We start from the raw sequence: 13,859 nt of genomic DNA, 5'->3' as shown, positions 1-13,859 counted from the left end.
GGCAGCGAGGGCTGCATGGCCGCCCCGCGCCCGCCTCAGGCGCGGCAGCAGGGAGAGCGCCCGGGCAGCATGGCCGGAGCGGGGCCCGGGCGCGGTGCGGAGAGGCGCGGAGCCTGACCGGAGCGGTGCGAAAGGCGCGGAAGGGGCGCGGAGCGGAGCGGCGCTGTCCCAGCGCGGAGCCTGCCCCAGCCGGGGGCGCGCAGCTCTGAGCACCGCAGCCCGCCCCGCTTCTCGGGGGCGCGCTCCCGGCTCCGCTGCCCTGGTTCTGATCCCGATGCCGGTCCCGGTCCTGCTCCTGTTCCCGGTCCCAACAGAGCACCTCAGCTCCGAGCGGCGACGCTGCAGCCGCTCCGCCCCTGCCAGAGCGGAAAGGGCGGGCAGGCCCGCCCCGGAGGGCGCGCAGCCGGGCGGTGCTCGGGCCGTGCCCGCCCCGCGGGGGGGCCGCACCTGCCCCGGCTCGGCTCGGCCCGGCCCGGCTGCTCGAGTTCCTCACCGCTGCTGCCCCGAGGTGTGCTCGCAGCTCCAGCTTGGCCCTTGCGGGGCCGGCTCGGAGCAGGCTCCGGGCGCTGCCCCGAGCTCACGGCCGAGCCTCTGCGCTCCCACTGCAGCGGAAACCCCCGCGCCGTTCTTCTCGAGCGCCGCGTTTCCAAACAGTGACATTTTCCAAGGTAGCCTTGACTGGCTCTGAATCAGTTTTGGGGGTACTTTTCGTTTTGCTGTGTCACGACAAATAAGGACAAATTGCAGCATAACCTGGCAAATCCGGGTGAGTGAAAAGCAGCGAAGTTATGTTTTTAACACAGCTGGAGCGCTGTGTAGGACGGTGAAGTTCCGTGTTGTGTCCTGTGATCTGCCATGGTTACCGAGCCAGGCTCTGGCACACCCGTGCTCCTGTTCTTGTCACTGACAGTCTGCCTGCTCCACATTACAGGACTTTAACACATTAACAATTCTAGAATCTTCCTCTGGCCTCCAAGTGTCTGACTTCTCTTCTGTTTTCCATGAACACTGTGGATTATCCACCTGGGGATTTTCTTTGCAGTTACTTGTGTGTGCTACTTAATCTTTCCCTTTCAGTTTCCTCAAAATTCTTTCTGATCCTTCTTTTCAGGGTTCTGCCCTGTCTGCGTGATTTTAATTTCAAGATATTTTTCTTCTTTCATTTGGCCTCTGAATAAACATCCCCAAAGAAGGAGGGGCAAGGAGAGAGCCTCGGAGAGAGAACCAGGGAAAGAGTCGTGGTTTGGTTAACTGGAGCTACAGCTGACTCTGCTTCTCTGCTACACCCTGGGCCTGGGAGGGGCCGATATTCTCAATCAAGATGAAGAGTTGGGAGATGTGTAAAAGAAGTCTTTGCTTTTTGGTGAAAGGTGAGTGGCAGAGAAAGAAAAAATAAGAAAACATGAGCAAAGCATGGAGAAGGAGGGTAACTCTTGCTTGAGTCGTGTGAGCCTGGCCTAACAGTATGAAATCATGTAAGTGTAAGGGGAAAATCCTGCTATAGCGTAGGGCTGGACTAATAGGTGTTTACAGTCTCTTATTTCAGTTCTTGTATAACTCTGGGGAAATCAGAACTCTCACAAAGCTCTTATTCTTACAGGAAGTATCATGAGTATGTGGTTGTCACTTAGGAGAGCATCTCTGGATTGTAACTTAAGGCTCCATGGCTGTTTCAGGAACACAGGTTATGCATATTTACATGCAGAACATTTGGCCTTTATTTTGAAGGTCTGCTGTGGCAGTTCCAGAAAACCATCCTGAGCAAAACAAGGAAAACAGTTCTTAAATATACAGTGAGTATTATTTTGGCCAATCTTTTGCAATTCTAACCAAATCACATCAGTGTGTTGAAAGAGAATCAAAAGGTGGTGTTGAAGAAGGACAAAGGAGGAAGATGGTTGAGTGGTTTAACAAGAGGTAAGGTGATAGGAGATCTTTATTCTGGCTGTTTGGTTAGTGCCTCCTGCACAGCCTTCTGCAAACTTTTTAATAACTTCTTTCTCCCATGGGGTGGAGGACACGAAATGTGTAGATGTGTTTAAGTCATGAGAGCAGTTTGGGGGTGCTGGGACGTGCAGACATACGGAGCCCCTCTGCTTTTGGGCAGGCAATTCCCGCGGTAAGGAGAGCACAGCGAGCAAGCTCTGCTCCAGCAGGGTGTTTCTGGGGCAAGAGAAGGACCGGGCCCGAGAGTGCCGAGTGTCCCAGCTCCGGAGTGTCCCTGCTCCCAGGGCAGCTCCCGAGTGTCCCAGCTCCCGAGTGTCCCAGCCCTGCCAGGGGGGCCCAGCCCAGCCCTGGCTGTGCCGGCGATCCCTGCTGCGCTCCTGGACGGCTGGGTGGGCTGGACTGACTTGGCACCGCCTGCTGAGGCTGCTGCCAACATTTAACAAAGGAATCCTTTACACACATTCTTGCCTGATACGGCACCTTTTCAGCTCTGCTGCACGGGAAGGGAAGAAAAAGTCTACGTTTAATATGTAAATAAAAGTACTGATCCAGGAAAAAGGTCACTGCATTCATCCTGGGCAGTTCAGATCGCTCTCAGATAACTTTGGCTTTACAAGTTTCCAGCACAGCCTGCCATTGTGTCCCTGCTCACGGAGACCAGGAAAACGGGGAACTGGGTCGGTCATCAGCACTCAAGACACCACCATAGTATCGAGTTAATCAGATCAGGGAAATTCATCACTGAGTTCTTCACATCCAGCTAAAGTACGACTGAGAAGTGAAAACAAGGAAGAAACAGCACTGAGGGAAAAATCAAGTATGCTGTTCACAGACACTGTAATTAAACGATCTCTTTGTTACAGAACAGTTTGGTCAGCTTTGACAGAATTAAAAACTCCCCATCAAAAGAATCTCCAGGACACTGATCATAAATTAAAACCTGCTGGTGTAAAAAGTGCTTGAAAGAGCATCTTAAATATCCTCAGTGAACAAACTGAACAAAGAGACCCTCATCTCAACCTTCATCTCAGCTATTCCTACAACCTCTCATAAAAGTGTGCACCAATTGTGGGTTCTTTTCATTAAGCACATTCAAGTGGTATTTCCAAGATTAAAGCCTGTGATTCTATTCCAGCAGAATAGGAATATCAACTTAAGATCTTTAAAGTGCATTTATGTAGTTTTAACACATTTAAAAGTATTTTAATGCTTAAACAAAAAATTCTGTGGATCTGAATGGTGCTTATTAGGAATGGTGCTTTAATGCAGTTAAGAGTGTAATGCAGTTAAGAGTGTAAAAGGCGTTAGAATCCTAACAGGAAAGTTACATCTGTGCAAGTACCTGAAAAGAGCTGAGAAGTTAAGAAAAGGCTCCGGTATTTCCACATGGCCTACCAAAGGGAAGGAGCACTGGTATGCTGCCAAATTCCAGGAGAGCTGAGCAGTGATTAGAGTTTAACTTTGGCATCAGACAGGAGGCTTTTTTCCCCTTGAAATTCTCTGTGTAAAAAAGTGCTGAAGCTTTTTCTCAGCTTTTCAGTTGGAGGAAAAGAAGAAAACCAAGCCCCACCCTCAAAAGCTAATAAAGAGCTTGCTTTAGGAAAACATCTGGTAGCTTTGAGTGCCTTAGTGCAGAGAACTGTGCATTTTCCCGATGTGGGAGTGTGGTGTGCACACTGTTTCTGAAGCCATGAGCAGCATGGGAGGTAGGAAAATCATTTTGCTGAGTCACAAGTAGCAACTAATAGAAGAAGAAGAAACTGCAAGTTCTGACACAGACTTTAAGCAGAAAGAAAACTGTCTGGGATGGTGGGGAGTGGTGAGGTCTGTTCTCTGTAACAGTGTGACAATTCCATGCCACCACATCCAGTCACAGCCTGGCATTGCAGCACCCCAGCGTGACACCACCAGGAAAAGCACCTCGGGAACAGTGAGGAGACCTGGATTCTGCAGCTGGGAGTCACAAACCAGTCCTACCAACTGAGGACAGGAGTCAGAGCACAGCCCTGCCAACTGAGCAAAGTTCAGAAAGAAGCAGGGAACAGAAAGAAGATGAGGTGAAGGGCAACCTCTGAGAGCTTCCTGCTGGCTGTGAGCACTGTGCCTGCTTGGCTGGGGTCTCCTGGGCACACACCACAGCACAGTGAGGCACTCCTGGGCTTTTCACCTGGTTAAAAAAGAGCAGCTTCAGTAGCCAAAAGTGGTAGTGAGTCCTACTCCTCTCCTCAGCTACTACATTAGCCCATACAGACTTTTACCACCTCCACCTGGATTCCAGCCCTGAGGCCTTGGAAAATAAACAGAGCAGCCCTGGAGGCCCCCAGGCCTCAGCCACTGACTGGTGAGAGCCCCAGCCCCCAGGGTGCCACCAGCTCTCACAGCTGGGACCAGAGGCAGCAGCAGCTGAAGTTCCCATAGGACCCTGCCAAGGAGCTGTACAGGATTAAGGGGACAGGTAAAAGTGTCACTTCTGGAACTTCACCATCACTGTCAGAAAACAGAATTTCCCTTTCAAAAACAAACCAAAAAGAAACAATAATCCTCCCCACCAAAACCAAGAAAGGCAGTGCTGCCAAACAAATCAGTCAGACCCTTACCTTGCAGACATGAACACGACTTCAGGTGCTTTTAACAATGAGCCATTCACAGAACCATTTTATTAATTTTTCTCCCCCACTCCAGGATTAGGGACTGACATCTCACTCTGTATCATCTACTGGGAAGAAGGTGAAGAAGTCACTGGCTCCTTTCACCTCCAGTAAATACAAGGACATCTGCAACCTGCAAGTGTCAGAGAAGGATTACCATGCAGCCACAGCTGGGCTGAAGGGCAGCAGACATTCTACAGAGCACAAGGTGAAATGAATTTCTATAAAAAAGAGAAGCAAAACGCCAGATTCTCAAGCAAAGTGCCAGCAGACCTTTAATGGTGCTGGGAACCAGCCAAGACTCAGTTACATTTCTTTTGAAAGGATCCTGTATAATGAAGCACACTGAAAAAATATGCAGAGAGACTGACAGCAGTGTTTATTTTGTTCATGGCACTATATTTATCCAGGGAACAGAGGGAAAAAAAAAGCTGTGGACTGAGAAAAAAGGTGGTGGTCTTCCAATAACACCATAAAACCACACAGACCCAGAGCAGAAGGCCAGAAAACTCTTTGTTCCCTCTGCATGGACATGGGGATGCTGCCCCTGTAACATCCAGTAGCTTTACAAGTGATGGAGCACACAGCACGCAGGCCTTGGAGGGAAGGAGCCGGGGTTTATTTTTTAAGGAGGTGGGAAGCTGAAGGGGAGGATGAAAAAATGGTATAAACCATGTTTTATAAGCAAAGTTTTAAAGGACCCTTAGCAGGCTTAAAAAAAAAAGATGAAGTACAGTCACTACATTCTTTCTTTCCATGGACGGAACAGGCCAGTGAAAACAACTGACCTCAACTGTTTGAATCGTGTGTGTGTTGTTATGCAACAGCCAGTCCCCTGCACTTCTCCTGGGGAAGTGCACATGGTAGAGAAGTTCATTCTTTAATTACCCTCCTGAATTTGTTTTACTTACAGTTAACCTGTGGCTGATTGCTAACATCAGCAACCATAACAGCAGTTCAAAGAATATTCCCTTTTGCAACAGTACCTAATTTCTCCATATGAGAAAACTCTGTATTCAGCTCATTTGGCTCGTTCCCTCACAGAGTATTTCTTTGGTTACATTGGTCTTCTACGTTCAAGGGAAAGTTTTGGCTTTTTGGCTTTTTTTCAACAGGAAAAATAATTTAAAGTCTTCCATGGCTGACTATAAACCCAAGGCAGGCATATAGCCCCAGCTCTCCAAAGCCCTACACAGAGGAAGGAACAAATCCCGATTCCTTGCAGGCTTGCCTTCTCTTCCCACCCTCCCCACTCCCACGGAGGCCACTGCCCCAGCCCCCTACCCAGAGTCCCCCTGCACAGGCAGCAGCTTAGCTCCTGTTTCTGTCCTCCAACTCCTGCTTGAGCAGAAGGAAGCCAGTGCTGTGCTAGGTTCCATGTGTGCAGACCACAGATCCTTCTTTGGCCTGGCTCGCCTAGGAACCAGCCAAACTTCCTTGGCAATCCCTGCCTAAAGCAGAGGAAATCTTTGGATTTATCGTCTCCACCAAGCCCTTAATTTTCATGCAACTGGGATTAAGTCAGCTGTCTGCGAGATCTTTCTTGTCACTGAAGCTGGCCAAAAGATTTAAGTTATTTTTGAGGAGGGGGTAGAACAGGACAGAGCACTAATGCAAAAGCAGTGGAAACTATACTAAAAATATTTCAAATATGACAGCATTCTCTTAATAGTTATGTTGTACTTCTGTTCAGCTGAAAGGTGACTTGGGAGAGATTTTGACAGGCGTTTGCCGTTTTAAGTATTTCAGATCCTGCCAGTTTCTCCAGCAGTTTCTCAGCATTGCAAGATACTGGTCAAAACATCCTGATTTAGCCAGTTAAGCACAGCTAATTATAGTTGCTTACTGACAATCCAAGAGTTGTCCTGGGGCATGTGTGCTCTTCCCAGGAAAACAAAGCTGGGAGTAACAATTCAGGTTCACAGCATAAAAAAAATTCAGTATTAATTTAGTAGCCCCCATCTCTTGAAAGGATCAAAAGCTGATATTCCATTGCTTGCTTCCAAACCAGCCCATCACCACAGGAGCTCCCAACTCTTACCAAAGCTTGAGGCCAGCTGGAAACAGCCTCCATCACTGAGCTCCACAGCTGATTGAGAAAGAGCCACTTGTGGGTTTGTCTGAAGTGCCCAAAGCTCTCCCTCCAGCATTTCTGCCTGTTTTGCTTTCAAGAGATTTTCTGTTCAATCAGTGACTGGTCTTTAATGAAATGGAATTTTCTAGTGCTTCTCCCTCTCTGCCTGTAAGCACAGTAACTGAGCTCTTTCAGAACATCAGAAAATTTGGAACATCTTCACTTTCTAATAATCTCAAAGCATCATCAGTGTACCAAGTCCTTCATGGGTAATCATTTTCCTCCTCTGCAAATGAGAGGTTTTAATTTAGTGCACCCAGGGCACAGCATTGCCCTGCAGTCCCTCTCACTGGGCCATGGACAACACACAGAGTGGATCTGATCTTAGCTGCCCTCTCCATCCATCCGTCCATCCATCCATCCATCCATCGCGGTCTCACTCCCTCTGTTCTGTCAATTAAGTCCATTCCACTCACTCTCTAAAAGGCAAGTCCTTGATTTTGGAATGCTGGCAGACTGGTCAGGTGAGTGTGAGAGATCTACAATGGCATTTTCCTTTCCTCAACTTCAGTATTTCACTGCACATGCTTGCAGTAGTTGCAACTCCCTTTCTGGCATGTTTTGAGGGATTGTTTTTGGTTTTAAACATTTGGCAAGCCCAAGTTAAAGATGACATTTTTATGCCATAAAGCTAGACTCAGTGTTATAAACACAATATTAGTACTGAAAACTCAAAAAGGCAAACTAATTCAGCTTTCTTGTGGACAGATACAGCTGTTGGCTTTCAGTGCCAGACACTGCTATTTCAGCTTTTGTTCTGAAAGAAACAAACCAGTCAAACCAGTGTCAATTTAGTCATCTCGAAATTAGAAAGGAGAACAACTTAACTCATATTAACAAAATTCATGGAACTGAATGAAATTGCTTTTCTTTAGGAAAAAAATCAGCAGCTCAGTCTTTGGAAAATAATTAGATGACAAAAATAATCTGCCAAATAGGAATTACTGAGGGAAGCTGAGAAGCAGTGCTACAGCATCTCACAACAGCATATCCACAACTGTTACATTCAGACACCAATCCCACACTTGCCCCCTCCTGAGCTTGGAATAGCTCAGCTCTAGAAAGGTTCAACAAAACATAATTGTAATTAAGTGTGAGGGAAAGGGGAGTGAGGGATCTGTTCTTTCAACTCATAGGGTTGGTTCTGCTGCACAAAGTCTGCTACCAAAGGCAGCAGAGAAAATTAATTGCTTCCCTTGGTTCTGATATCATCTCACAGACTCCTGCGGGTAATTACTAACCTGCTTCCCATAAAGCCCTCCAGGAACTCGCAGCCTGGGGCTCCGACTCCTGGAACAAACCAGGGATTACACATCTTTCAGAGGGTAACAGTGCTCCAGATTGACTCACACTGCCAGGTCACACCGCTGCCATCAGTCACTGCTGCCCACAGCGCTCCGTGGGCACTGCTGCACTTGGCACAAGACAGGGCTGTGGTGCTGATACTGCAATGTGTCTGTGGTGCTAATATTGCAACATGGTGCTAATAGTGCAACATGTCTGTGATGCTGATATTGCAGTACATCTGTGGTGCTGATACTGCAACATCTGTAGTGCAAATACTGCAACATGTCCACGGTGCTGATACTACAACATGGCACTAATACTACAATATATCCGTGGTGCTGATACTACAATTTATTCTTTTAAGACAGCTGAAGCAGCATTAGGTGCCTTATCCTTCAGGCTTTTGGAGACATGCGTGATTTGGAAGCATTGTAACAGCATATTTATACCACCACTTGTCAAGAACTTGATTTGAGAAAATTCCTTGAGTTTTTTTCTAAACATTAGAATTTCACTGAAGTACATGTGGAAGCAGAGATTGCTTCCTTTCACTCTTCCAGGGAGCAGAAATCCCACTGGATCCCATCCTGTGCTCACCTGCAGTCTGCAGTCTGATTCTGTGGAGAGCTGCTGATAAACCACTTAGAGGGAGTGCAGGAATCTCAGAGGAGCTGGCAGTGTCCCAAAGCAGCAGCTAAGACTGTTGGCTTTTGTGATTATTTGTGCTTGTTGTCTTCTCCACACAATCTGAGTGGTCAGTGAGGGAGAAGTTCATTATTACAAAGGCTGTAGAATATCAGGCTGGAGTTTTTATGTCAATTCCTTGAAGGGAAACAATTCCAGCGAAAGACTGCCTTTGGAATTAAACTGTATCTATCTTATGAATTATTTATTTATTTTTAAATGAAAAAGACCATATAACAGGTAAGTTTGGGTTTGGTACCAAACACTCCATTCAGCTCTAAACAGACCCAGACAAGAAGAGTCTCCTTCAGGTCATTGATAACAACCTCATAACCCCCAGCCCCTCCTATGCAGGTATTTGAACTGCAGTGACTCAGAATTTCACTGTTTTATTCAAGCAAAGGCTCTTACCTGAGCAGTTCATTCTCTAACAAAACCCAGCAACACCTGAAAAGCCAGAGGGGTTAATGCCACCATTTCCACAGGCAGTGAAAAACTCCTAAGAACAGCTTAGAAAGCTCAGAGCAGCCCTTAGAAAGATTTTTCTGCACCAAAGCCTTATTGTCTTACTTTTTTTCCCCAACTTGGGTACATTTCACTTTGAAAAAAAAAAATACAGTTGAAGAGCAGCAAAGTAAATGTAAGAGTTACAAGAAGTTCTTCCACTTCCATATACTGTCACCATCTTTCCAGTCACTTTCAACTTCACCTCATCTGAAGTCTTTACCTGGTTTTCTCCCAAACAAATATAATTCTCTTCGTATACTTAAAAAGTATTTTCTAAAGCCCATCTTAAAGAACTAAAATTGATTCTTCACATTAATGAGCTAACGAAAACATTATGGCAATTCTAAAGTGATAATTGTTTCATGGCCTCATAAGGATTCCCTTCTGGAGAAATTAGATATAAAGCCAAATTAGCTGATTTATATTTTGGAGGCAGGGTGACTCAACACACATTCATATCTAGAGCTTCAATCTCTGTGCAGGGGAACAGAAGCATCCAGTTGATGAAAGGAAACAATGGAAAGAAACAGCAGAATCCTAATTAAATGCCCACTCCTTCTGTGCTTACTGGGAAGCTCTTCTTACACCCACCCACCTGGCATTTGGCAGAGAAATTTTCAACCCTCAAGCAATTCACCCTCTAAACTTCCCACAGCCTGGATTTGAATCCTGCTAATTCAGGACCAGTGCTGTGCTTGGGAACAGTATTCCCCAAAATACATCTGAAGCTGGTGAAGCACACAGCTGTCTCCCAGCCCCATGAAATACATTCTTTTGTACCAAAGCAGTTTTACTGTGAGCTGCCACAAGCACAGCTCTGCTCCATTGGCACAGGACACAGCTCCCACCTCCAGAGGCCTGGCACTGGCAGAGGCTGGGCCAAGCCCCTGCCTGGAAGCTGTCACTAACCCAGGGACACAACTCGCGGCCAACCTGCCCCTCCTGCTCACAGAGCTCACCCACACCTTGCTCCCACACAAACAGCTCCAGGAGGGCACCTCCCAGACAGAAGGACAGCAGAAAGCAGTCTGGATTCATGTTTATTGAAGCCAGTAATTAAAGACGTCCTCGTTTTGCCAGCACTAGAAAGCAAGGTTCCACATGACTGCATACTGCACCTGGTTAAAGCCATACAACTGGACTAACGTTTGTTTCATACATTTGCAGTCCTAATTGTAAGTTGGAAGAAAAACGAATAAACTTAGTATACAGGACAGTGAACTTTCATTTACAGCATGTATATTGTTAAGTTCACAATGTACAGAGCAGTCACTTTCAACGTAGTTAAATTAAATAAAATACGAAATTGTGTTCAGTTTAAACAGTTTTTTTTAAAAATGCCAATAAAAAAGTGCAAACTTAAAATCAAGCAGCATAACCACAGCATTTTTATGGAGGGCCAATCTTTAAAGTTTTCTATTTGCTTCAAGTTGAATGCTTTCATCTTTTGTTTTCTTAGTTTAAACATGAACAGTAGATGCAGTCACTATAATGCATATAAATATAGGCATATAATAGTTTAAACAGTCTACCATACAAGTGTATCTGCAAATAAAATGAAGTTTCACTTGAAAATGTAAAGGCTGTTTGCATTTGGCCTTTGGTTCCAATGCGTGAAGACACCAGAATAACAACTGTGCAGCTCACCAAAGCCAGCAGACTTTGGCACCCACAGAATGCTACATTACTTACACCTCTTCAGTAAACTAGGAGCATTCACTTGCAATTAGAAACTGGAACTCTGTCCCTGTTTTGTCTTTCTGCAAAGTCGGTAAGTTATCACACAGTAACAGTTTAGATCAATTTTAGTATACTCAACATTTTTATACATTTGGAAAATACTTCAGTTGTAAGTTTTACCCATATTGCTAGAAAAGTGCTTATCAGGTTAGATGACAAAAAAGGCAGCTTCAGACTGAGGTTTTTAAACTATGCCATTAGAGTCACACACTTCAGTTTTCCTGGCCGATTTTTCATAGTTTAGTCACCAATCTCACTTCTCACTGTCAGGAGGACAGTGTGTAACTACTTCTGGTGTGGTAACTTGCAACTGCAGCTGTTACACCAGGAAGTGCATCCACATCACCATTAGCCAGCCACAGCCTTAGTCTAACTGTTATCTAGACAACTGTGTAACTTCAGATCATACCATTTCTTTAAAAATTAAAAAAAAAAGAGTATTTTCAACAAAAAAAAACCTGGCACAAGTAACATACTCATGTTAATGTTTGTCAAAGAGGCAAGTAAATACTCTTAGCTTTCTAGATGTCTAGACAGGCTCACATGAACAGCCTCTTGGTGTAACATAGGAGTTGAGGTTAACACCCAGCACTGTGTTAGTGGTCAGTCTAATTCTGTATATTTAAGTAACAATATATATTAGGGAAGTTATATCCAGACATCAGATTTAGTACAACAAGTTCATATCAATAAAAAGTAAACTCTGTATGACTCAAATTGTGGTTTTTCCCTTCAGCATTAAGAGCACAGAATATGCTTGGTATTTTTAACTTCTGGTAGTGTGTCCATGTAAAACAAGCATATAATGTATAAAATCAAAGTGCCATTTCAGTAACCACTGCAGTTGTGTTTGTACAGAATGAGGGTTTATGTGACCATGGACAGGGCTCCCTCAGAGCAATGGGGACAACCACAATCCATCTTTCCAAATGAAATGCTACATGAAAGAAAACACAAAACATCTTCTTCACGATGTCCGTCGTGTACACATTCATACTTTTTAGGTTACCTTCAGGATTGGAGTTGGCTGCATCTGCAGCAGATGTTGTTGGAACTAGGGCCTTGAAAGTTTTTTTTAAAAACCTCCATAGGTGTAAGGCAGGAATCCATTTTAGCTTGGTAGCTAATACTTAGTTACAAAAAAAGTAAGAAAGAAAAATACTGAGAGTGTTCTGTAGGACATTTCATTATGGGAACATGATCCATCACCCACCATTTTTCATAGGCCAGCCTCTTGGCATAAAAAAAGGCAGAAGCTATCAGAAAACAGGATTTAAAATTAAATACAAATTGCCAAACTACCGTTTTTCAAATAAAACCAAACAGTGACTGTTTGTACTACAGTGCACAATTAGTTCAAGCACCTTCTATAGACACATCACATACTGTGCCAGGCACTTGGAGCTAAACAAGTTTAGTTTCTCCCTTTGTCAGCTACACCAGAAAGGGCATCCACACTCTTAAGACTTCTTTAAAAACTAAAACAAGATTTATATCAAGAATAAATTCCCGTGGTTCTTAGTGTTTGGCCTGGAATTCTCCAATGTAAAGTAGTCTTTTAAAAACAGTGACTATTTACCCCCTGTGAAACACAGGATTTGACAACATTGCTCCTCTCCAGTCAATCCAACATTCTGGTTTCTCGCTGTCCCAAATCCGTTTCCCCTTTTAGGGTTCCGTTCCCCACCTGGGCTTCTTTCCCCCAGTTAATGCTGTTCCACCACCACTACTCCAAGAATATAATGCATTGCAAACATACAAGTAGCCAATTCCAGTAACTCTGAAAGAGGGTTTCAGTTCTCTTTCTTGCCTCCCGTGCAGTCAGTAGTACTTTTAAGAGAATTCTCCATTTTGCTTCTCTGTGTTCTTCACAACAGGAAATACAGCTGCACCTGCTTTACCTCCAAACAAAAAGAATTGCCCTATATAAACTCTAAATGGTTATCTTATACAGAGGGATTTTATATGCAAACTTCCTGAATGTGCACTTTTTACTGGGACAAGGCAATGATGTAGTAAGTTCATTTCCCCTGCCCCGAGAAAACTGATAGCATCTGCCATAGCAGAAAATTCCTGGTCTTATCAGATCACTATACATAGTTATTTGGTCATTTACATCTGCATTGTTTTGCCCTATCAAGCCTCGTTCTCTGTTGGAGGAGAGTTTGTTGTTACCATGGGGTCAGGCTTGCGAGTGATCCTGTCCAGCTCCTCCTGAGCGTTTGCCAAAACTGTCTTTTGTCCTGGAGAGAAAAAGGACACAAAGTAATTGAGTTTCAATTAAATGTCATAACTAAGAAGCACAAGTATTCAATAAATCACCTTTAGATGACAATATATTATTTATTTCTCATTATTTTGCCACCTCCCCAGGGCCACAGAGCCTGGCACAATGCAGGGTATTATTTGTGTAACAACTGATACTCAGGTGTGATTCACTTGAAAGGACATTAAATGCTCAACTACACAGCAGCAAAAAGCACAGCACCACCAATGATATGTTTATAGCAACTAACATTAAAAAATAACCATTATCTAGAATTTTCCATAAAAATCAACCATACACAAATTCTATTATTAGCATTGACAGCAAGGACTTTATTTAAAACCAACTTCTAAGTACAAGGTATATAGGACACCTGCTAAAAAAATAAATCCCATTTATTGGGTCACACTTGTACTCACTGCATTTGAATGTGAAACAACTAACAGGAAGAACTCTCATATCTGCAGCCAATGCTTCCCTTAAAAAGGGGACAGAGATTGGATATTCATGTAATATCTCCAAGCAGTCATTTCAAAGGACTTCTTCAATTGGAACCAGACACACTGAAGTATTTCGTGGAAAGGCATATCTTACATTTCTATATTAGACTCAAAACTTTTTAACAATTCCCTAACTGAACCATCAG

The 13,859-nt window shown here is 44.4% G+C and overlaps 1 protein-coding gene and 1 long non-coding RNA gene across 4 annotated transcripts in view; one reads left to right on the top strand and one right to left on the bottom strand.

The window, feature by feature from the left end:
- The first annotated feature begins 467 nt into the window (after nucleotides 1-467).
- LOC117001243 lies at nucleotides 468-12,207 on the top strand. Of its 3 annotated transcripts, none has more exons than XR_004419000.2 (3): nucleotides 468-766; nucleotides 1,112-1,370; nucleotides 1,729-12,207. It is a non-coding gene; the product is annotated as an uncharacterized LOC117001243 (long non-coding RNA). The 3 variants fall into 3 exon arrangements; XR_004418999.2 differs by having other exon boundaries at nucleotides 1,601-12,207; XR_004418998.2 differs by having other exon boundaries at nucleotides 1,112-12,207.
- DYNC1LI2 (dynein cytoplasmic 1 light intermediate chain 2) overlaps nucleotides 10,231-13,859 on the bottom strand; it is a 29,967-nt gene continuing 26,338 nt past the window's right edge. Inside the window, exon 13 of the mRNA XM_033069395.1 lies at nucleotides 10,231-13,190. Within this exon, the coding sequence (XP_032925286.1) occupies nucleotides 13,084-13,190 (107 nt within the window). The 3' untranslated portion in view covers nucleotides 10,231-13,083. The remainder of the gene's footprint in view (nucleotides 13,191-13,859) is intronic.

The sequence above is a fragment of the Catharus ustulatus genome, chromosome 11, assembly GCF_009819885.2.
Source record: "Catharus ustulatus isolate bCatUst1 chromosome 11, bCatUst1.pri.v2, whole genome shotgun sequence".
Classification (NCBI taxonomy): Eukaryota; Metazoa; Chordata; class Aves; order Passeriformes; family Turdidae; genus Catharus; species Catharus ustulatus.
This window is presented reverse-complemented; position numbering and strand designations above follow the sequence as displayed.